The 24,641-nt window shown below is 31.4% G+C and overlaps 1 protein-coding gene and 1 pseudogene across 2 annotated transcripts; both read right to left on the reverse strand.

The window, feature by feature from the left end:
* Positions 1 to 8,987: 8,987 nt before the first annotated feature.
* Positions 8,988 to 15,735, reverse strand: LOC119370159 (uncharacterized; annotated as a pseudogene).
* A 5,323-nt stretch (positions 15,736 to 21,058) lies between these two features.
* LOC105629182 (uncharacterized) lies at positions 21,059 to 24,371 on the reverse strand. Of its 2 annotated transcripts, none has more exons than XM_012210750.4 (7): positions 23,921 to 24,371; positions 23,678 to 23,807; positions 23,203 to 23,372; positions 22,819 to 23,101; positions 22,592 to 22,743; positions 22,050 to 22,254; positions 21,059 to 21,377 (listed from the first exon to the last, which is right to left on the reverse strand). In XM_012210750.4, the coding sequence occupies exons 1-6, from the start codon at positions 24,033 to 24,035 to the stop codon at positions 22,097 to 22,099; spliced, it is 1,008 nt and encodes a 335-aa protein (XP_012066140.1). In that variant the 5' UTR covers positions 24,036 to 24,371; the 3' UTR covers positions 21,059 to 21,377; positions 22,050 to 22,096. The 2 variants fall into 2 exon arrangements, with proteins under 2 accessions (XP_012066140.1, XP_037493616.1); XM_037637688.2 differs by lacking the exon at positions 21,059 to 21,377 and adding an exon at positions 21,398 to 21,511.
* Between the last annotated feature and the right edge of the window lie 270 nt (positions 24,372 to 24,641).

Raw genomic sequence — 24,641 nt, forward strand, 5'->3', positions numbered from 1 at the left:
CTTAAAGCTTTGTGAACCAGTTCTAAAATGCAATAACTGTTGTCCACTGAGTCTTTCTAAAATAGCAATAAACTTTGTGAAGCTGTTCTAATCGCAATAGCTATTCTTCACAGAGTCTTTCTAAAATTGCTTAAGCTTTGTGAAGCTGTTCTAATCGCAATAGCTGTCCTTCACAGAGTTATTCTAAAATTGCTTAAGCTTTGTGAAGCAGTTCTAAATGCAATAATTGTTCTTCACAGAGTCTTTCTAATCGTGCAATAAGCTTTGTGAGGAAGTTCTAAACTTGATAACTAACTCTCACAAATGCTTTCTAATTCCGCTGCAATAGAATTCTGATTTTTGTTTTTGAAAGTTAAATTTTTAGAAAACCCAATTCACCCCCCTCTTGGGTTGTGCCATATATAAACGGGACCCACAATCTGGTATCAGAGCTCTTGGCTCTTGACTTACCAAAGCTTAACCGCTTGAGAGAAAAGATCCCATGGCAGCCCCACTTCCTCTTACATCTTTAGAAGGTCAATCTGTTTCTAGACCACCTCTGTTCAATGGCTCTAATTACTCTTATTGGAAAACCAGAATGGAAAACTTTATAAAATCAGTTGATATAAATTGCTGGAGGAATGTTATAACTGGTCCTCGTATTCCTATGAAAACTGTTGACAATGAAAGAGTTCCAAAAACAGAAGAAGAATATAATGATGCCGATTGGAATGACATATCTATAAATGCAAAAACCATTAATATTCTTCACTGTGCATTAGATCCAACAGAATATAACAAAGTGTCTGGATGTAAGTTTGCAACGGAAGTATGGGAAAAACTTAGAGTTACCTATGAGGGTACTGACCGAGTGAAGGAATCCAGAATTAATATCCTTTGGAGAGAATATGAAATGTTTAGTATGAAAGAGGGAGAGACTATAGCTGAACTAAATTCCAGATTTACAAATATAGTTAATCCTTTGAGAACTCTTGGAAAGGAAATTTTAGAAGATGAGCTTGTTAAGAAAATCCTTAGAATTCTACCTAAAAAATGGGATTCTATAGGAACTGTAATGAACTATAAAGAAACTCCAGTAACGTATGATTATTTGATAGGAGCTCTTGTTTCAGAAGAGATGAAATCTTCTTTGTCTGTAGAAGATAAGAAAAAGAAAGGACTGGCTTTGAAAGTAGTTTCTAGTGAAGAAAGTTCTTCTGATCTTGATAGTGATGATTTAACACTTGTTGCTAAGAGATTCAAGAAGTTCTATAAAAAAGGTGGAAGGCCACAGAAAAAGTTTATCAAAAAGAACTTTTCACCTAAAAATAGCAACTTGCCTAAGAAAGAACTTTCTGAAGTGGTTTGTTATGAGTGCAATAAGCCCGGCCATATCAAGCCTAATTATCCTAAGCTGAAAAAGAAATCAAAGAAAGAAAAGCTGAAGCAAGCATTTGTAGCTGCTTGGAGTGACTCAGACGATTCTAATTCTGAAAGTCAAAGTGACCAGGAGGAAACTGCGAATATCTGTCTAATGGCCACTATCGATTGTGACTCCAAGGAAATTAGAACTCCGACTTCAACACAAAAAGATGAAAGTAGTGAAGCAAATGAAAAAGGTCAAAAACGTGATGAAAGCAATGTAAGTATCTCTGAACTTGAATCAGAAAGTGATCTTCTAGATACTTATAATAACCTTTGCACTGAATTTGAAAAACTTGTTAGAAAGCATAAAGTACTAAAGAAAGACTTCAGAAAATTGAAAACTGAATGTAATCATTTGAAAGATGCTTTTTATTAAGAAGTTACATGCAAAGATCTTTTTGTAGAGATCAAAGATCTTAAAGATTGCAATGACAAATTTTCTGAAAATCTGAAACACTTTGAAGAAAAATGTAAAAATCTGAATTCTGAAAATGAATCTTTGAAAACTGAGATTAGAATTCTAAAGTCAATTTCAGAATCATTTTCTAAAGAAAAGACAAGTTCTAACTATGATAGCATTTCAAAACAGAATCGTGTTTCTAATAAGAAAAATGCTATCTCTAATGTTGCGACTTTAGAACATCAGAAGCAATTTGAAAAATCTGTTAGTCTCAACAAAAAGAAAAATCATAGCAAGTTGAATACACCTGTTACCACTAACCCTCCAGGACCCAATACGAGTTGGGTACCTAAATCTGCGTGATTTTTTCAGGTGTGCCTAAGGAGTGAGCTGAAAACAGAAATGTGGTACATGGACAGTGCTTGCTCTAGGCATATGACTGGTGATAGAAAGAAATTCACCAGATTAGAAAAGAAAAAGGAAGGTACAGTGAGCTTTGGAGATAAAGCTAAAGGTAAAATCGTTGGTATTGGTGTGGTAGGTTCTAATCCTTCAATAGAAGATGTATGCTTAGTAGAAGGATTACATTATAACTTGTTAAGTGTAAGTCAGATTTGTGATAAAAATAGAAGAGTGATCTTTGAACCCTCTTATTGTGAAGTTCAGAACATGCATGATAACAAAACTTTATTTGTTGGAAAAAGGTTTGGGAACATATACCTAGTTGATCTTTCTGATATGCATAACCTAGATATATGCTTAGTTTCTGTTGACAATTCTAGTTGGTTATGGCATAGAAGACTTGGACATGCAAGCATGCACCTCATTTCTAAACTGTCTAAGAAAGACTTGGTTCGTGGTTTGCCAAAGCTAAAGTTTGAAAAAGATCACATTTGTGATGCTTATCAATTGGGCAAACAAATCAGAACATCTTTCAAATCTAAGGACATGGTTTCTACTTCTAGACCTTTAGAATTGCTACACCTTGATTTATTTGGACCTGTTACTCCTTCTAGTCTTGGAGATAAATCTTATGCATTTGTTATTATTGATGATTACTCTAGATTCACTTGGACACTCTTCCTTAGAAATAAGGATGAGTCATATGACATGTTTGTTCATCTTTGCAAGAGAATACAGAATGAGAAGGGATACAACATCTCTGTGATTAGAAGTGACCATGGAAGAGAATTTGAAAATCAGAAATTCGATGCTTTTTGCAAAGAATCAGGAATCTTCCATAACTTCTCAGCAGCTAGAACACCCCAGCAGAATGGAGTTGTAGAACGCAAGAATAGAACACTCCAGGAAATGGCCAGAACCATGCTGAGTGATTCTAATTTACCAAAGTATTTCTGGGCAGAAGCAGTTAACACTACCTGTTATATTCTAAACAGGGCATTGGTAAGATCTAATCTGAAAAAGACTCCATATGAGCTATACAAAGGTAGAAAACCTAACATTGGTTATTTTCACATCTTTGGGTGTAAATGTTTTATTCTAGATAATAAGAAAAATCACCTTGCTAAATTTGATGCTAAATCTTATAAAGGAATTTTTCTAAGATATTATAGTAATAGTAAAGCATATAGGGTGTTTAATAAAAAAACTCTAGTTGTAGAAGAATCTATCCATGTTGTGTTTGATGAATCTGATTCTACTTCTAGAATATTAGAAAATGATGATGATGTTGTAGATTTCAATCAAGAAAAGCAGAATGAACAATCAGAACAACTAGAACAGCCAGAAAATAAGCAGAATGTTGAAAATCAGGCTGAACCAGAAAATGAACATGAAGATCAGAACGCAACAGAAAGTCAAATGCCAGAAACAGAAAATGAGAATTCTGATTTACCAAAAGAGTGGCGATTCCACAAGTATCATCCTCAAGTGAATATCATTGACAACCCTTCAGAAAGGATGATGACTAGAGCTCAACTTAGAAGATATTTTGGTAATGTTGCTTTCGTTTCTCAATTAGAACCTAAAAATTTAGAAGATGCTCAAAATGATGAAAATTGGATTATTGCCATGCAAGAAGAACTAAATCAGTTTGAAATAAACCAAGTTTGGAAAATTGTTTCTAGACCTAAAAATCACTCTATTATTGGTACAAAATGGGTGTTTAGAAATAAGCTTGATGAACAAGGTAATGTTGTGAGAAACAAAGCAAGGTTAGTGGCTCAAGGTTACAACCAAGAAGAGGGCATCGATTTTGATGAGACTTTTGCTCCGGTTGCTAGACTTGAGGCCATTAGAATGCTTTGTGCATTTGCATGTTTTAAAAACTTCATGTTATATCAAATGAATGTGAAAAGTGCTTTTCTAAATGGTGTTCTAAATGAAGAAGTGTATGTAGAATAACCACCCGGTTTTGAAGTTTATAATAAACCAAATCATGTTTATAAACTTACTAAAGCACTTTATGGTTTAAAACAAGCTCCTAGAGCTTGGTATGAAAGATTAAGTAAGTTCTTGTTAGAAAATGGTTTTTCTAGAGGAAAGGTTGATACTACACTATTTATTAAGAATAAAGCACCTGATATTCTAGTTGTGCAAATCTATGTTGATGACATAATCTTTGGTTCTACTAATGACCTTCTTTGTAAGGAATTTTCTAAGATTATGCAGGGTGAGTTTGAAATGAGTATGATGGGAGAATTAAACTTCTTCCTTGGACTTCAAATCAAACAATGTGACAATGGAATCTTCATAAACCAAGGCAAGTACACTCGAGAATTGTTAAAAAGGTTCAAAATGGAGAATGCCAAGGTATGTAGTACACCAATGAGTCCATCCTCAAAATTAGAAAAAGATGAAAATGGAAAGGATGTGGATATTAAGATGTTTAGAAGTATGATTGGTTCTTTACTATATCTAACTGCAAGCAGACCTGACATTCACTTTAGTGTTTGTTTATGTGCTAGATTTCAATCATGTCCCAAAGAATCTCATTTAATTGCTGTAAAAAGAATTCTAAGATATCTTTGTGGAACTTCTAATTTAGGTCTGTGGTATTCTAAAGATGATACATTTGATCTTGTTGGGTATAGTGATTCTGATTTTGTAGGAAGCAAAATAGATAGAAAAAGCACGTCTGAAACTTGCCAGTTTCTAGGTAGCGCCCTTGTATCATGGTTTAGCAAGAAACAGACTTTTGTTGCTCTTTCTACTGCAGAAGCAGAATATATTGCTGCTGGAAGCTGTGTTGCACAAGTTCTCTGGATCAAACAACAATTGGCAGACTATGGTCTGAAATTAGAAACTGTTCCAATCAAATGTGACAACATAAGCGCTATCAACTTATCTAAGAATCCAGTCCAGCACCCTAGAACCAAGCATATAGAACTCAGACATCACTTCATACGTGATCATGTTCAAAAAGGTGATATAGTGATCGAGTTCATTCCTACAGAAAAGCAATTGGCTGACATTTTTACTAAACCTTTAAATGAAAGTCAATTCTGCTTGATTAGAAGAGAACTGGGTATGTTAATTCTAAACTCTTAATTTTAAAACTCTGTGAGTATGTTCTAAAAATGCTTTCTATATTTGATATTGAAAAATCTGTTATGTGTTATGTTCTAAAATTCTATCATGTGTGACTTTGAAAAACATTTTTGTGTTTAGAAGAGCTATGTAAGGTTCTAATGTGGATTTCTAATGTCACTGATTTCTAATATCTTCATCTACATCAGATTTTTTCTTTAAAAAAAAATCATTTTTTAATTATGTTATTTTTATTTATTCCATCTTATTTTGTTTCTTTATTTTTTTCTTGTTGTTTTTGTGTGTTATTTTTTTTTATTTAAATTCTTGCTTAATTTTTTTTTGGGAAATGAAATCAAGTTTAGAAAAAGAAAAAGAAGATTCTCCAGAAAAAGAAAAGGCTGAGAAAGACAAAACAGAAAAGAAAACATTAAGTTTAGAAGAAGAAGAAGCTGATAGTAAGAAGAAGAAAGGGGGAAATAGCGTTCACAGAAGAAAACCTACTCTGCATCCCTTTTCTAAACAATCTGAGAATCCAACTGAAACTTCACCTGTTCAAAATCTCAGGAGTTCTAAAAGACTCAAAACTGATTCTAAACCTATTTGATTTCTTTCTAATCTACTCTCTGATTATGTTTCTATTTTGTTTTGTGAACAATTTTCTGTTATTTGCTCTAATTTTTATTTGTGTCAGTTGTTTGTTTAGAATTTTCTTACTTTGTTTTTTTTTATTTCTATTTTGCTCTTTCTATTTTGTTTTGTGAACAATTTTCTGTTATTTGCTCTAATTTTTATTTGTGTCAGTTGTTTGTTTAAAATTTTCTTACTTTGTTTTTTTTTATTTCTATTTTGCTCTGATTTACTAACCCTTTTCTCTGATGACAAAAAGGGGAAGAGCACAGTACACTTGATGCTTGAGTACTTGGAGGAGAACATAATATATTTATTTAAGTACTTAATCTCTTTGTTTATAATGTTCTAATCTGTGATATTTTTATTATAATGTGGGAGAACACAGTACACTTGATGCTTGAGTACTTGGAGGAGCACATAGTATATTTATTTAAGTACTTAATCACTTTGCTTATAATATTCTAATCTGTGATATTTTTGTTCTAATGTTTTGTTTCTATGTGAACAGAATATGCTTTACATGCTCTGATTGTTAGATCTTAAAACTTAGTTTCAATTCTAAGTATGCTCTGATTAAAAGACTTAGAACTCAGTTTTAATTCTAATGTCAGTTTCTAAATCTGTATTCTGTTCTAATACCCACAGATATTATATTGTACTTATTCAGGGGGAGTTTTATATAAGTTCCAATCTTGCTTCATGATAAATCCGTTATGTTTAGAACTTTTATTTTATTGACATGCATAAATTTAGGGGGAGCACATGATTTTATGTTTGATAAATTTATTGGTTTTGTCATCATCAAAAAGGGGGAGATTGTTGGCTCAAGGGTCAATTTTATCTTGAGATTTTGATGATTATACAAAACAAATAAATTTAATATTCTTGTATGTGCTAATATTATTTTATGCAGAAATTATTGTTGAAAATTATTGAAGAAATGAAGTTCCTACATCCCAAGATTTTTATTTGAAGACCATGAAGATTAATGAAGATATTTTCTATTGGTTAGTATTATAATAAGTCTTAGGAAATTATTGTAGGATAGAGAGTAAATGATATTATAAGCACAAATCTATTTTATCTCTCTCAAAATTGTTTTGAAATGTTTTTGAATAAATTTATTAAGAGGATATAGCCAAAATCTTTACTCTTCACGTTTTTCCATCTAAAATATCTTTGGAGTAAATATTCTTGGTAGTTATTAAATGAAATTCTGCAAAAAACATTTTCTGATCTAAAAAGCAGTTTCTGATTTAATACAGCTGTCTATTTCTAATACAGCTGGCTGTTTCTGATATAAATGTTACACTGTTTTCTAAACTGAACCTTTCATCTCCAAACCTTGCATGTGTAAATATTAAATGTGGTCTAACAGCCCTTTTAATTGCAAACCATGCATTGCCTCGTTAGTTTAAAAACATCAGAAACTTTATTGCTCATTAAAGCAAAAAATCTCAAAGTTAACTTCAAAAGAGAATATCATCTTTTCATATAAAAACCATTTCCTCTTTTAAAAAGAATGGGTTTTGCAAAAGAGTATGAGTTCATTGTTCATAGTTTAAATCTCTCAAAGCTCTCTCTTCAATCCCCCTATTTCTTTTCATCTCTTTGCTTCAAGAAAAATTTTTAAGAGAAAAGAAAATTTATTAACAACATTTTCTGAAGAACAGTTCTGATCTTTAAATCTGTTTTCTAAATTCGTTTTCTGTTCTTCCTGTGCTTATATTTGCATTTCTCTCTGTCTATATAGATTCTGTAATCTGTTGTAGACAGGCTCTTTATTTGAAAAACTTTTGTGTAATAGCTTAGGTGAAAAGCTATGGTGTTATAGGTTATCAAGCGACCTTCTCCTTGCGTGAGATTCTAATGTCTTGATTTGAGTTTCTGATCTCTGCAAAATCAGAAAGGGTTGAGGTTGACTAGAACCTTTGGAAAATCTAGTGGGATAAAGGTTAGATCTAGGTGTTGATCTATTTCCTTGTATTGTTGGTTTGTCTCTTACCCTTGAAAAGAGATAACATAGTGGAGGATCTCAAGATGCGTCTTGAGGAGTGGATGTAGGCGAGTTAGTGCTGAACCACTATAAATCTCTGTGTTTATCTTCTTTTACTTTCTGAAGTTCTGCTTGATTATATTCTATTTACGCAACTGTTAATCTGTTTAGAAATGCGATGTTGTTAATGAGTTTCTGATTCTAATCGTGAATAAGCTTTATCTCTGTGGAACATTAGAACTCTGGATTTCTGTATTGTGATTTTACCAAGTTCTAATCTGTCCTTCTATATTCAGTGTAATTCACAATATGAATTATAATCATTTTTCTAATCTTGCTTAAAGCTTTGTGAACCAGTTCTAAAATGCAATAACTGTTGTTCACTGAGTCTTTCTAAAATAGCAATAAACTTTGTGAAGCTGTTCTAATCGCAAAAGCTGTTCTTCACAGAGTCTTTCTAAAATTGCTTAAGCTTTGTGAAGCTGTTCTAATCGCAATAGCTGTCCTTCACAGAGTTATTCTAAAATTGCTTAAGCTTTGTGAAGCAGTTCTAAATGCAATAATTGTTCTTCACAGAGTCTTTCTAATCGTGCAATAAGCTTTGTGAGCAAGTTCTAAACTTGATAACTAACTCTCACAAATGCTTTCTAATTTCGCTGCAATAGAATTCTGATTTTTGTTTTTAAAAGTTAAATTTTTAGAAAACCCAATTCACCCCCCCTCTTGGGTTGTGCCATATATAAACGGGACCCATAAAATTTTATAGTTATTTCGTTGGTAAAAAACAAATATCGTCGAGATATTTTGCCTGTGATTCATGAATTAAAGTTTATCACTATTGTTGTCCGAATTTTGACGGTAAATCGAGGGGCTGTTATTTGGCGCGTTTATTATCAACATATTAGCGAGAATCACTTTTTTGTCACTAATTAGCCACGAAATACCTAAAAATTGTGCCTTAATATATCTCAAATAATACTAATTTTCAATAATTTACATTTTGTCGGTATTAGTCAGTATTTTGTCACTAAATACCTACAAAATTTTTGTCGATAATTTTTGTCGCTAAATCTCTATTTTCTTGCAGTGGTTGGATTTAGTACCAAATTGATGAGTAACTACAGAACACCAGAAGAAACAATAAAATTAACCCACAAAAACTGAAGTAAACAATGTTTTTGAAATAGAAAAAATGTTTTTGAAATAGAAAAAATGTTTTTTCTTCATGATATATGACACTGGTTTTTCATTATTCAAGAAGAGCAATGGTTGGAAATAAAAACTACTATCAAATCATCGCCTATAAGTTGGAGCTTTTAGGTTAGTGGTTTCTTCATTGTGTCAAAGCATATTTGAACAAAAATGTTTTTCTACCTACCTTTCTCATTAACCTCTTAAGAAATTTCATAGATTTTGTTATAAGCCAAAATATATTAGAAAGATAAATTATTGTTGGGCCAATGTCACTTACCTTCCTTTTCATGATGTTTTTCAGAAAGTTGATCTCTTACACGTAGAATGTATTCAGCATTAAGCTTTGTTTCTGAATCTTCTAAGACTAAATACATGGAGAAGCTCTTGCCTTTCTCTGTTGCATTCCCATTGGGATAAAGGGATAAACTTCTAATTAAAATTGAAAAGACATAAATTATGGCTCATTGCAATAATGAAGTTATTTTATATCAATTTTGAAGCTGAAAAACACTTCTTTACTTACCATTTAAGCCCACTAATGTCCAACACCTGGGACTTAAGATTTTCTTTGCTTTGCCAACTTTGAACCTTCCAAGTGAAGGCGTTGTTAGAAAGCTCCTTCACAATAGACATTCGCTCACCTTTACCAGTACATTCCACAACAAAGACCTCAGCTCCAAATACACAACGATCATCGATAAGGTATCCATTTGAAGAATCATTAAAAGCATCATGCAAAACAAATTGGTCAAAACCCCATTCAGTTTTCATTCCACGAAAACGCCTCACTCTTTCCCTAACATCTAACCCAAAAGAGCAAAGCATACAAGTATTTGACTCAATTGATTAACATAGATAACAGTTGAATTATGGAAGATTATGTATAAATCAACTATATATATAGTACCTTGAACAGCCAAATACTTGTCTTGAATTTGATTATAAGCAAACAACTTGAAGAAAGCACTAACCTCAATATGTAAGGGTAATCCATTTCAATTGGATAGAGCTAAATATAGAGATATTTAGCCAAGATGTTAGGTATTTGAAAGTATACTGATATGAATTCTGTTTTGATCTTGTGGCTCTAATTTATTTTCAATAAGTTGCCAGTTGGCATTGACGGTTATTTTTTCTTAGTTTAAGAGCAATAGAGATCTGTATGAGAAAACTCTCTCTTTGTACCTGTATTTTCGATTCTCTCTCAAGAAAATGATCTGAATTTCTCAGTTGATTTCTTCTTGACTATGATTTCCATGAATTAGCTCATCATGGTATCAGAGCATATAGGTTACTGAAGGTTGATCTTTAAATTCTTTTTCTTCTGCATCAATCAGAGCAAATGACGAATCCCGATGATTTGGAGCCAAACAGATCTCAGATTGCAATATCAGAAGCTGAATTGACTAATGATCCTCTGAATTTAACTAATTCAGATCATCCTGGACTGAATCTAGTCAGTGTACCTTTGAATGGAAACAATTATCACTCTTGGAGCATATCCATAACTATAGCTCTCAGAGCGAAGAATAAGCTGGATTTCATTAATGGAAGGTATGAGAAACCTAACTCTAATTCTCCTGTGTATGAGAAATGGATGAGAACAGACAGTATGGTAGTTTCATTGCTTTTGAACTCAATATCGAAAGATATCGTTGAAGCTTTTCTATATTCAAATTCAGCCAAAGAACTTTGGGATGAATTATTTCAAAGATATGGTGATAGTAATGGACCTCTTCTTTACCAGATCACAAGGGAGATTTGTAGTTTTAGCCAAGGAAATTACTCAATAACAGTGTATTTCACGAAACTTAAACAAAAGTGGGATGAATTGGCTAGTTTAAAGAAGTTTCCTGTTTGCAGTTGCGGTGCAGCAAAATTTTTTATGGATTTTGAGAATGATGCAAGGTTGATGCAATTTCTTATGGGCCTAAATGATAGTTATGATCACGTGAGGAATCAAATTTTACTGATGGACCCCTTGCCATCAATTAATAAAGCTTATTCAATGGTCTTGCGTGTGGAGAAGCAAAGAGAAATGAACCATTTTACTGTTGAATCTAGTGAATCTTCTGCAATTTTGCTTGCTCAGGGTAATTCAGGTTACAAGAAAAGAAATTTTAAGGATAGCAAGAACAATTATAAGAGAAGGGAGAGTACTGGAAAGGAGAACCAGTTTTGTGACAATTGTAGAACCAAAGGCCATACAAGGGAGACATGTTTCAAGATTGTAGGATATCCTGATTGGTATTATGAATTAAAGCAGAAGAAAGGTCAGTCACAGGCTCATATGATTGACAATGAAGGGGAAACTCCTTTTGATGTCCAAAATGAAAACTCAAAAGGACCTACAGCAGAATGGAGTGAAAATCTCACTAAGATCATTCGACAAGAAGTTATGAAAGCCATGAAGGGCAAGTAGATGATGACTTTAACTGATGAAAATGTATATGTGAACAATTATTCTTTTGCAGGTACTGCATCTAACAAGGTTTTTAAAGGTACTGATGATAAGAACATAGGTGAATGGACCATTGACACAGGGTGTACTGACCATATGACCTATAACATTTCTTTTTTTGACATATTACACAAATTAGCCAAACCAAAATCTGTCAAATTACCTGATGGAGCCATAAAACTAGTTCATTATATAGGAACAATAAAGCTAAATGACAGAATTATTTTGACCAATGTCCTTTACATACCTTCTTTCAAATGTAATCTGATCTCAGTAACATCATTAACCAAAACAAATAAAATTGCAGTTAAATCCTTACCAAATTGTTCTATTTTTCAAGATTTGCAGAGTAACGAGAAGATTGCCATTGGTCATGAGCAAGATGGGTTATATTTGCTGAATAAGAAGTCTTTTGATATTGTAAGTAGTAAATGTATGGCTACTTGTACTGAAAATAGTAGGAAAATACAAAAGTTTAAACTTTGGCATTCTAGACTAAGACATGTTTCTAATCAAAGACTGAGATATGCTGGTGTACTTGATCATGATGAATTGTGTGACATTGTATGCTCAATATGTCCTATTTCTAAACAATCAAGAGTTCCTTTTCCTACAAATTTTACAAAATCAGAAAAATTATTCCAATTAATACACATAGATCTGTGGGGTCCTTATGGTGTGCGGTCTATAACTGGAGCAAAATTCATGGTAACTATAGTGGAAGATAAATCTAGGTATACATGGGTGTATATGATAAATAGTAAGCATCAAGTTTGTTCAGTTTTAAGCCATTACTTGCAGTTAATTGAAACACAATTTGGAGTTAAAGTGCAAAAGGTTAGAACCGACAATGGAATTGAGTTTTTGAATATTTAATGTAGGGAATTATTTCAATCTAAGGGTATAATGCATCAAAGATCTTGCATATACACTCCCCAACAAAATGGTGTGGTAGAGAGAAAACATAGGAGTTTGTTACAGATAGCAAGGGCATTTATGTTCCAAGGTCATTTTCCTAAAAATTTCTGGTCTGAATGTCTATTGGCAGCAACTCATGTTATAAATAGAATACCTACTGTGGTTTTAGATTGGAAGTCACCTTATGAGGAATTGAATGGTAAACCTCCCGATATCTCATATTTTAGAACTATTGGTTGCCTTTGTTTTGCAACAAATACAAACCCTCACAAAACAAAATTCGATCATAGAGCACAACCTGCAGTTTTACTTGGTTACTCCCAAAACCATAAAGCATATAAATTGTTCAATATTAATTCTAAAACCATTTTTCATTCTCGAGATGTACTTTCTTATGAACAACAATTTCCTTTCCAAATTTCCCACTCCATTACCCATGATACACCTGTTTTACCAAATATATTAGAACCAGTTAATGATTTTCATCATGATCTTAAAAATAATTCCTCTTTATCAAATTCTCCTTCTTCCGAACTTTCAAACTTGCTTACCCAATTACATGATTCATTAGATATTCAGGAGAGTCATATTATATCAGATGCACATAGTCATTCATATCATGAAACTAGATTAGAATATATAGATTCTCAACCAGTCATTAGAAGGAGTAATAGAGTGACACAAAAACCATCTTGGCTTCAAGATTTTGTGGCAGCAGCACATACCAATGGTACATCATCTGTTACTCAGCGATCTATCTCAGGTATTTCTACTCTCCATCCCCGTTCTGCACTTTTACCTACATCCTTATGCATTAGTTCATCATATACTTCTTTTGTATCCAATGTGTCAAAGATTCCAGAGCTTGTTTCTTTTCATCAAGCTAATAAAGACCTTAATTGGGTGCAAGCCATGCAAAAGGAACTTGCAGCCTTAGAGGAGAACAAGACTTGGGTTCTAACTGATTTACCAAAGGGTAAGAAACCTATTGGTTCTAAATGGGTGTACAGGGTAAAGTACAAATCAGATGGGAGTGTTGACCGGTATAAGGCACATTTAGTTGCCAAGGGGTTATACACAATTATTGGGATTAGATTATACTGAAACTTTTTCCCCTGTGGCTAAACTAGTGATTGTTAGAATATTTTTGGCAGTTGTTGCTTCTAAAGGGTGGTCCTTGCATCAATTGGATATCAATAATGCATATCTCCATGGTTTTCTTGATGAAGATATATATATGATACCTCCAGCAGGTTACACAAAAGCCATTCCAGGACAGGTCTGCAAGTTACAGAGATCTTTGTATGCCATGAAGCAAGCAGGCCATCAATGGAATAAAGAACTTACCAAGCATTTAGGAGAGTATGGGTTTCAACAGTCCCAAAATGATCATTGTCTTTTTACAAAAGGTACAAACAATGATTTTTTGGCTTTATTATTATACGTCGATGATATTTTGATTACTGGATTTGATGAAAAGTTGATTGTTGATGTCAAGCAGTTTTTACATGACAAATTTACTATCAAAGATCTAGGCTATGCTAAGTTTTTCTTAGGTTTGGAGATAGCTAAATCAGAAACGGGCCTGTGTGTTACACAAAGAAAATATATAATGGATTTGGTACAGGAGGTTAGTTTACAAGATGCCACAGCAGTACATACTCCTTTAATCCAGGGTCTAAAACTTAAACCAGATGACGGTGACTTATTGAAGGATCTTGAACAATATCGAAGTTTAGTGGGCCGCTTGCTCTACCTCAATTTAACAAGACCAGATGTAACTTACTCAGTTCAGCAACTGAGTCAATTCATGCAAGCCCCTACTACAACACACTTAAAAGCTGCTATTCATGTGTTGAAGTACTTGAAAACTTATCCAACAACAGGATTGTTTTTTCCTGCCACCAATTCTTTTCAACTACAAGCTTTCTGTGATGCTGATTGGGCCTCTTGCCTCACCACTAGAAAGTCTCTTACTGGATATTGCATTTACTTGGGGAATTCCTTAATTTCATGGAAAACAAAAAAACAAAACACTGTTAGTAGATCTACTGCAGAGGCTGAGTACCGTGCCATGGCTGTTACTGTGTGTGAGTTGAAGTGGATTTCTTATGTGCTTCAAGATCTCCAGTTATCTTTGTATCTTCCCATTCCATTATTTTGTGACAACCAGGCTGCTTTACACATAGCAGCAAATCCTGTGTTCCATGAAAGAACGAAACATATTGACATTGATTGTCATGTGGTTCGTAATCGCTTCAAAATGGGTTCATCACCACTGCTCATGTGCCGTCAAAACACCAATTAGCAGATGTGTTTACAAAGAATCTGAGTGCTTCTATGTTCTCTCGTCTCCTTTCCAAGATTGGGTTGGTTGATTTCTCACCAACTCCATCTTGAAGGGGGGGTGAAAGTATACGGATATGAATTCTGTTTTGATCTTGTGGCTCTAATTTATTTTCAATAAGTTGCCAGCTGGCATTGACGGTTATTTTTTCTTAGTTTAAGAGCAATAGAGATCTATATGAGAAAACTCTCTCTTTGTACCTGTATTTTCGATTCTCTCTCAAGAAAATGATCTGAATTTCTCAGTTGATTTCTTCTTGACTATGATTGCCATGAATCAGCTCATCAGTATTGCTCACTGGTTTAACACAATTAGGACAATCAAACACCAGAAATGAGTGTTCAAATACAAAAATTGAATGAACAGATACAAAAAAGTTAAACAAAACTTATAATATAAATATTTTATATGATATAAATGAACTCATAATAGGTTGCTATAAAAATAAGCTGATTGGCTTATAATCCAGTAGTAGAGTACAAGTCTCACGGTGCAGGAATCAGTTAAGCCCTACAGTTCAATCTAGCAAAATAAGAAATTGAAATTTAAAAACCCACCACTTGTAGCTGCCAACTTCAAAATCACTTGATAGAAAATTCTCGACCTTTACATCAGAAAGTTTAGAGAAGTTTTCGATCTTAAACATGTAATGAGCAGGTGGACGAACCCTTAATTCCCCAATTATTTCTGTTCAATAACCATCAAAGTCATAAACAAAGTTTAGCATTCATCTCTGAAAATTTTTAATATGTGCGCAATTTTTAGAGAATGAGAGATAAAGACCGAAGTATCGGACCTTTTTGTTCTTCTTCCATTGTGAGTTCACTGGCTGCTTCTTCCATAACAGTTTTTTCTTCTTCTTTGGCAGTGATTTCAGCTATCACTTCTTCCATGACTTCTCGTACTCCAATTTTCTTTTAACTCTGTTTTTCCGTTTTCTTTTTTCTCATATAGGAAATGTTAGTACGCCATAATAAAATATACAAGAATATCTTCTATCTGTATTTCTTTATCTATCTATCTATATTATATGTAAAAGTGACTATATATAAAAGTGAAAATGATGGAAAATAATGAAATTACTTATAATTTTAATAAAAATTTAAAAATTCTAAAATATCCTTAGTCATTGGATAATTAATAATAGTTTGAATTTATTAAATAACTTGAGTTTTTAATAATTGTTAAATTGTAATTTTTTAATATTTTTATTAATTGATTAAAAAAAGTATATTAGTATATTATTTTAATAATATCTTTTTTAAAGGTAATATTATTATTTTAATATATTATTTTAATTGAACTTTCAATCATTCATTATTTGCCATATTAATTGTTCAAAAAATAAATTATTATTTTAATTTTAAAATAAACTTCAAAATGCAAAAAAAAAAATATAAAAACATCTATAAAAAATATTGTTTCACACGTGTGTGTGTAAATATATATATATATACTTTCAAAATTTTAAATTTTTTCTTATTTATATCTATTTATATATATCTAAATTTTTCATGAACTCAAATCAACATTGAACAACATAAGATCATATTATTTAGTTTTTTTAAAAAAAGATGTTAATTAAAGTTTTTTAAAAAAAGATGTTAATTAAAGTTTAACCTTATCATTTTCAAAAAAAATTGAAGTCTAATCTTATAATTAATAATAATCTTTTCATTTTGTGTTCTATAATTATTTTATAAAATATACTTGACTTTTAATGTTATCCTATCATATTAAAATTAGTTTAAGAAAAATATTATTCGTTTATAATATGAGTATTATTAATCATGTCTGAACATTATATAAATATTTAAAGAATACAAGAGAAAAATTATAACCATACTTTCTACTATATAAGAATAGATTAATGAATATAAACAATAAGTAATATCGAATACTAACAAGTGCAACGCATGTCACAAAAAACACTAGTAATATAATTTTCATAATATTTTGATGCTAATTTACATTTACCATTAAAATAGCAACAAAATAATTTTCTTGGTAAAACATTTTTCGCTATTTTTTAGCCACAAAAATATGTTTTGTCGATAAAAATTTTGTCGCTAAATTAATTATTTTCCGTTGGTAATTATATTTAGAAAGTAGACAAATTTTATAGCTATTTTATTGGGATTTTGTTCTTAATTTTGATGCTATTTTGTCATTGTTTTATCGGTAAATTGTCGTTATTGTGTCGTTAAATTTAATATATATTTTAATAAAATAATTTATTTTGTCGCTAATTTCATAAAAATTTAAAAAATTTTGCCTAAATTTGCATAATTAACATGTTTTAATATAGCATCAAAAACCTGTAATTATTAACAATTCCAATTCAACACCATATACCATAATACACTTGCAATATATTTATAATATCTCGTAAATTAATTGAGCAAACATGTTCGATACTATATTAAAATTAGAAAAATAAAGGAACAAAAAAAAAAGTCTTTCCACATTTAGTTATATGTTTTAAAAGTTTAAATAGAGATAATACTAATTTATTATGGTGGCTACTAATTAAGGCTATCATCTCGATCATCCTCCGCATCATTTATAGTACAATTAGCACGAAATCCAGTAATAGTAGATGCATTAAAATGCCAGTCAGGCCCAATTGTCAGTCCGTAAATCCAGGTCTTAAGAAATATCCTCAAGTCGTTGGTACATCCATAGTCGATCTGAACTCATCCTGACCTAGTTGACAATTATTTAGGTTTTCATAACAATATTACAAAGCACTAAGTACAATTAGAAATCAAGTCTCCTTAATAGCTAATATATTAATATCTAATCAAGTCTTCTAAAACAATCAAACTATATTACAAAGGAAACTATTTATGCTTAATAATAATAATAAGAAAAGCAATAGAGTATTAAAAAAGAAAAAGAATTAAAATAAAATAAAATATTCTTTTGCTTCCAAGATATATAAACAATAGATTGATGAATATAAACAATATACTATATAAGAATAGATTGATGAATATAAACAATAACTAATATCGAATACTAATAAGTGCAACGCACGTCACAAGAAAACACTAGTAATATATAAACATTCATACATATATATTCCTAAACAGACTCTAACTACCAGATGAAATAGGATTCTCAATATCCTTATCCTAATATAAGTTATCCTCTCCCTCATATAGGTCGAATGCATAAAACCCCTCGTGAACTTTCATTTTAACAATTTGTCAACTTCACCTTTATGGGACTTAATGTGCCCCTGAACTAGATATTTTTTGTATCTTTTACATCTCTATTCAATCACAGAATTAAGCGTGAAATAAAATCGTTCATGCATGGTATTTTTTTTAAACATACCAACATACTTTATTCCACGTGGCATTTTTATGTGCTAAACCAATTTAAACCTATTAGAAATCTCCAAACCAATTAAAAAACCAAGTGAAAATCCATTATTTGAGCCAAATCAAACCTTAATCAACCCAAATCGGCTCCAACCTAAAACTATGTTGTCCCTTCTCCTTGATTGTGCACAGCCCTCCCCTCAATTTTTATTTATTTTTTTCCTGATCATTTGCTTGTGTCAAGCCAGCATCGACTATTCTCTCTCCACTTTTCGATCGATCCAAACTTGCCATCGTTGCCTCTCCGCCATTCTCTCCCTCTCCACTTTCGACCTGTGTAGCGCAGCAATGGGGGGAGGTGATGAGTTGTGAAAAATTGATTTCGGGGATTTTAAGGATCCAAAATCAAAATTTCATAGACTTTATTGTAAAGAAATTAAGGAGGAGAAGAAGAGAAAATTGAAAAGAAGAAAAAGAAATACAATTAAAGAGATATCTATTGAAAGATTGAAGAGGATAGGAATAGAGGAAGAAAAACAAAGAAAGAGATTGAAAGGAGAGGAGTAGAGAGAGAAAAATGAACTGAGAGATTGAAAAAAAAAAAGTGACGCTTTGGAATAAAAAGAAAAACGACTTCATTTTTGCCATGCTAGACTTTTAATCAAGTGATCACGCTCCATTTTATATTTGGTTTCACGCGCTACCTTTACAACTTGGCGAGGGGTATAATAGTTACAAAATTTAAAAATTCATGGGCACATTAGGTCTCTGCAAAGTTGAAGTAGACAAATAGTTAAAATGAAAAAGTTCAAAAGGGATTTTATGCATTCGGCCTCCTCATATATATATCCCAATTAATTTTAAAAGCTAATTCACAATACTCTCAATCTTCAGCTTCTGATAGTTAAAGGGAAAAATGGAAAAGTAAGAAAAGGAGGGGAGAAGTAAAAGCTAAAAGGTGTACGGCAAAAACGAAAGAACATAGAAGAAAAGGGATAATGTTGTAAAAGGGATATTATTACTGATATGCGCTTGCACGGAGTTTCTTACACGGAGTTTCTTACATATATGTGAAATTAATTGTTATATAACTTTTTTTTGTTTTTGCAAAAATGTATACAAACAGTAATTTGATTTAGGAATTTCAAAAAAAAAAAAAAAGGATTTGATTTAAGGATATTTCATGCTTAAAAGCTTATATTTGGGAGTGTATTGGATTAGGATTAGATTTTAAAATTTCCATGATTTTTTATCTAGATTTTGTTGGAGTTTATTAAAATTTTTGTGGTATTCAGTTCAAATTCTTATAAAATCCTTAAAAATGTGATAGTATTCAATTATAATTTTGTAAAGGTCCATACAAAATTTGATGGTATTTAAAAATTTGATGATATGGAAGGATTTTATAAAATTATTGATTTCATTGAATTCTAGGGTGCTAGGTATAAATAGAAAAGTCATTTACAAATTTATCCTCTAACTTAAAGATTTCAACTCTCACTCGATCGACTCTCATCCTGAAAATTTCCAAGTCAAAACAAAAGATTGATATCAGAATCATCGTTTAAACGTAAATTTGATAGTTTGACAAAAATTAATATTAATTCTACTTCAAATTTTTCAAAATTAATTTGATTATTTTCTTAAATTTTTATGAGTTGCTTTCTATTAAATATTAATTTAATCAAAAAAAATTGAAAAAGTTTTGAAATAGTTGAAGAACTGAAGAACATAGTCTATTGTTGTTGTGTTGGGACCGTCAGGCTCAGGTGAGCTGTAGGCGGTGTGCCACGCATCAAACCTGTCTGAATATGCGTTGCCTCCTTGTGCAAGTTGTTGTGATCGGCGCAAGTCCTAGCTAGCGGTGGTTGCTGATTTTTGATTTTAAATATATATAAACCTATGATTTTCTGACAAGACAGTCATCGTTCAGTCAAGGGACAAGAAGCCCGTGATCTTCTGACCACATCACGACTGTTCTGGGGGGCACAGATAGCTGGCAACGACGATGGCCATTGCAGGCTTTTCACTGTTGGTGACAGTAAGATTGTAATCGAGAATATGAAGCATTTTATATGTTGGTCCCTCATTATTTTTTAATTTTTCAATTGAGCTTAATACCTTTTCATTTGTGCAATTAGGTCTTGAAATTAATTTTGATTGGATATAAAAAAATCATTATAATTTCATTGAAGTCAATTACAATCTATAAAAAAAAGTCTCACTAATTCCATAAAACTATATGTAGAATTCTAGTGAAATCTGTGAAAATCTTAAAAAATCATTCAATTCCATTAATCTCAACAATTTTTTTAAAATCTAACACAATCCTAATTCAATACACTCGCTAGTGACAACTGCTAGGAGAGTTGACGACTACATAGTTAAATGAAAAGTTAATATTATAAGAGCAAATTTATTTTATGCCACATAATAAATCTCATATGTTAGTTGTTTTTCTTATTATTAAGTGCTTTAATAACATTTAGCTATTAGCTTTTCTTGAATAGCTTTTTATAAAACGTTAAAATTAAACGTTACATGAGTTAACTTTTATAATATAATACCTTAACCTCTAAAAGGTAGTTCATACACTATATTATCGAATACTATAAAAAATAACATTTATATTTAAATAAAAAATAACATTTATATTTAAAAAGCTATCGTAGAATACAGCTCATATCTAAAATGAAATGAAAAATTAATATTATAAGAGCATTAATTTATATGTATGTCCGTAAATAATATTTATTCAATATGTATCTACTACTTATATTTTGAATAATTAAAGTTAAAATTGCTAAATGATTTTTCTAACACTTAAATAATAAAATTTAATTTTAAATGATAGAAATCGGTAGAAAAATCTATTTACTTCGTAAAATGTAAAATCCAATTATCTTTATAAACATCAACCTAAAATTTATATTTGCTGTTGTTTTTTTTATTATTTATTATTCGGGATCTATCATTCGGCCGAAATGCCAAATAACAAGACCCTGAAAAGTTATTTCCTATTTTTTCTGTTTCTTTTACAAATTTTTTGGATACAGAGGAAGGGAAAACCGCAAAAGGAAAACACATCAAAAGCGAAGTCATAGACATCAGCCTATGCTAAGCAAGATCCTGCAAGTCTCAACACAAAAAATCTCGAAGCTGGTCAGCAGGATGAAGAAGAAGATGCTTTCCAAGATCCCCAAACACTGCAATATTTGCTAAACAATCAGTAGCGTGATTTGCTTCACGAAAACAGTGTTGAAATTTGATTATCCAATCACAAGCAAGAAGAGAGTGACACTGATGCAGAAGATTTGCAACTCTGCAGTTGACTTTGAAACTAACAAGTTGTAATATTATTTAGATTCAATGAGTAATCATTCAAAAAAAAATTCTCTAATGCATATGTCAGCATTCTAAGGATAGAAACAGCTCATCTGAGCACACAAGTTACTTTTAAAAGAAAATATCAATGATTGTTTAAATAAAAATTTGATTTAACATTATATATATTTCATTATTAAAGTCAAATATATGCAACTTTGAATTGTCATCAATCTCTAATTTATAAAACAACATTTAATTTTAATAAATTACTATTAATGCAGCATATGCTTGAACAAGAGATTGCGATATATATATATATATATATATAACAAGAAAACAAAAATGCAATGTTGACTAAGTTTAAAACCTCTGCCACTGCAAGAAAAGAAGTATTGTCTGTAACATACTATGAAGCAGTAAGTAGGAACATTCAACCTGAAGAAACATGCTCAATTCAAAAACATTCAAGTTTAGCTAACATTTATATCTACTAATTTAGCTAATTGCATTTTTATTTTTTTTCAATAGGTCAAAAGGCAAAAGTTTAGTACCACAATATCTTCAAGAGAACTGGCAAAAGTCTAGTACAACAATAGCTTCAAGAGAACTCCTTGACCACTGTCATGAAAAGCATTTGGATTTCAACAATCACGGTATTACCAACTATGAATCCCTTTGATGTATCATTGAGATCTCTAAGAGGAAGTAGATCACTGTAACCCCAATTGTTGGATTTAGTACTGAATTGATGTGTAGCTACAGAACATCAGAAACAATGAAGTTAACCAGCAAAAACTGAAGTAAACAATGTTTTTGAAATAGAAACAGGCTTTTTGTTCATGATATATCACATTGGTTACGTTGTTCAAGAAGAGGAATATTAGCAATTAAACTATTATAGAATCCTTGCCTATAAAGTTCAAGCTTTTAGGTTAATGGTTTCTTTATAGTTTATATTGTATCAAAGCATCTTCGACCAATAGAGTCCAAACTCTACCCACCCTTCTCATTAGCCTCTTATGAAATTTCATATATTTTCTTATAAGCCAGAATATATTAGAAATATAAATTATTCTTGGCCCATGCCACTCACCTTTTTTTTCTTGATGTTTTTCAGATAGTTGATCCCTTACACGCAGAATGTACTCAGCATCAACCTTTATGTCTGAATCTTCTGAGAATAAAAACACGGACAAGCTTTTACCTCTTGCTGTTCCATACCCATTGAGATTAAGCGATAAACTCCTAAATGAAATTGAAAAGAATATAAATTTATGGTTCCGTGCAATAATGGAGTTATTGATATCAATCTTAACTCACCATTTATGCCCCCCAATATCAAACACCTCGGACCTATAATTTTCTCTGTTTAGCTCAATTTGAACATTCCAAGTGAAGGTGTTGTTAGCAAGCTCCTTCACAATAGACATACACTCACCTTTACCAGTACATTCTTCCATTATGTAAATCTCAGCTCCAAATACACAACAATCGTCAATAAGGTATCCATTTGAAGCATCATTAAAAGCATCACGCGAAATAAATTGGTCAAACCCCCATTCTGTTTTCATTCCACGAAAACGCCTTTCTGTTTCCTTACCATCTGACCCAAAAGATCAAAAGCATATAGATATTTCAATAAATTGAAGAACATAGATGACAGTTGAATTATGGCAGGGTACGTATAAATCAACTCTATAGTACCTTGAACAGCCAAATACTTGTCTTGAATTTGATTATAAACAAACAACTTGAAGAAAGCATTAACCGAACTGTGGAAGGGTAATCCATTTGAATTGGATAGTGCTAAATATAGAGATAGGTGGTTATCTTCGTTTTTTTTCTTATTTCCCTCAGGGTAAAGAGACAGCCTCCTGCACCAAGACAATAGCCAAGATGTTAGGTATTGCTCACTGGCTTAACAACATTAGGACAATCAGATGCCAGAAATGAACATTCAAATAAAAAAATTGAATGAACAAATACAAAAAGTTAAAACAGTATTTATAATATAAATATCTTATATGATATAAATGAATTCAAAACAGGTTGCTAAAAAAATAAGCTGTTTGGCTTGTTATCCAGTAGTAGAGTGCAAGTCTCACGGTGCTGGAATCAGGTAAACCCTAGCAGCTCCTTCTAGCAAAAAAGAAAAATTGAAATTGAAATTAAAACCCACCATTTGTATCCGCCAACTTCAAAATCACTTGATTGAAAATTCTCGACCTTTGCATCAGAAAGTTTAGAGAAGTTTTCGATCTTAAACAGATAGTGAGCAGGTGGACGATCCCTTAGTACCCTGATTATATCTGTTGATTAAACATCAAAATCAAAAGCAACAATTTAGCATCAATCTCTGATTATTTTTAAATATGTGCGCAATTTTGAGAGGACGAGAGATAAAGACAGAGAAATTCCTGACCTGTTTGTTCTTCTTTGATAGTGAGTTTACTGATTGCTTCTTCCATAACAGTTTTTACTTCTTCTTGGTCACTGAATTCAGCAATCACTTCTTCCATGACTTCCCGTACTCCCATTCTCTCTTTACTCTGTTTTTACCTCTTCTTTTTTTCTTATATAGGAATTTAAAAAAAAGGAAACCTTATCTAGAACAGGTTTATAATCCATTTATAAATTAAATTAATGAAATTAAAAATACATATACATGAGTAAAGTCCATGAATCTCTTATAGAGATCTTATACCTAACCCTATCAATAAACCTCAATCTCTGAATCCCTCTCACATAGCCATGATTTTACATTTCACCTCCTTTTTTTTTATACGTAATTTAGATTATTAAGTTTAAATATATTTAACATTTGTATTGAATTATGTTTGAACAATTGAAAATATTCAAGCCAAAGAAAAATAATAACCGAATCCCTCTAATTGAAAAGGAAAATATAGTACAAAAAGAAGCATCTTTCTAACTAAGCCTTAATAATTCGAATGTTCGTCATTGAATTAAATTATTTATCCTTTTCAATTTTGTAAAAATATTGGAATTTCAACTTAAGTTCAAATATTAATTTTTGATCATCATAATAATAAATTATTAATGAAATTCTTTTCTTTTTCCTAATTAAATTAAAATATTTTGTTATTTTTTAAATATTGGATTTCTTATTTGAATCCCTAATA

This window comes from Jatropha curcas, chromosome 6 (genome assembly GCF_041381405.1).
Source record: "Jatropha curcas cultivar XTBG-Jc1 chromosome 6, XTBG_Jcur_1.0, whole genome shotgun sequence".
NCBI lineage: Eukaryota > Viridiplantae > Streptophyta > Magnoliopsida > Malpighiales > Euphorbiaceae > Jatropha > Jatropha curcas.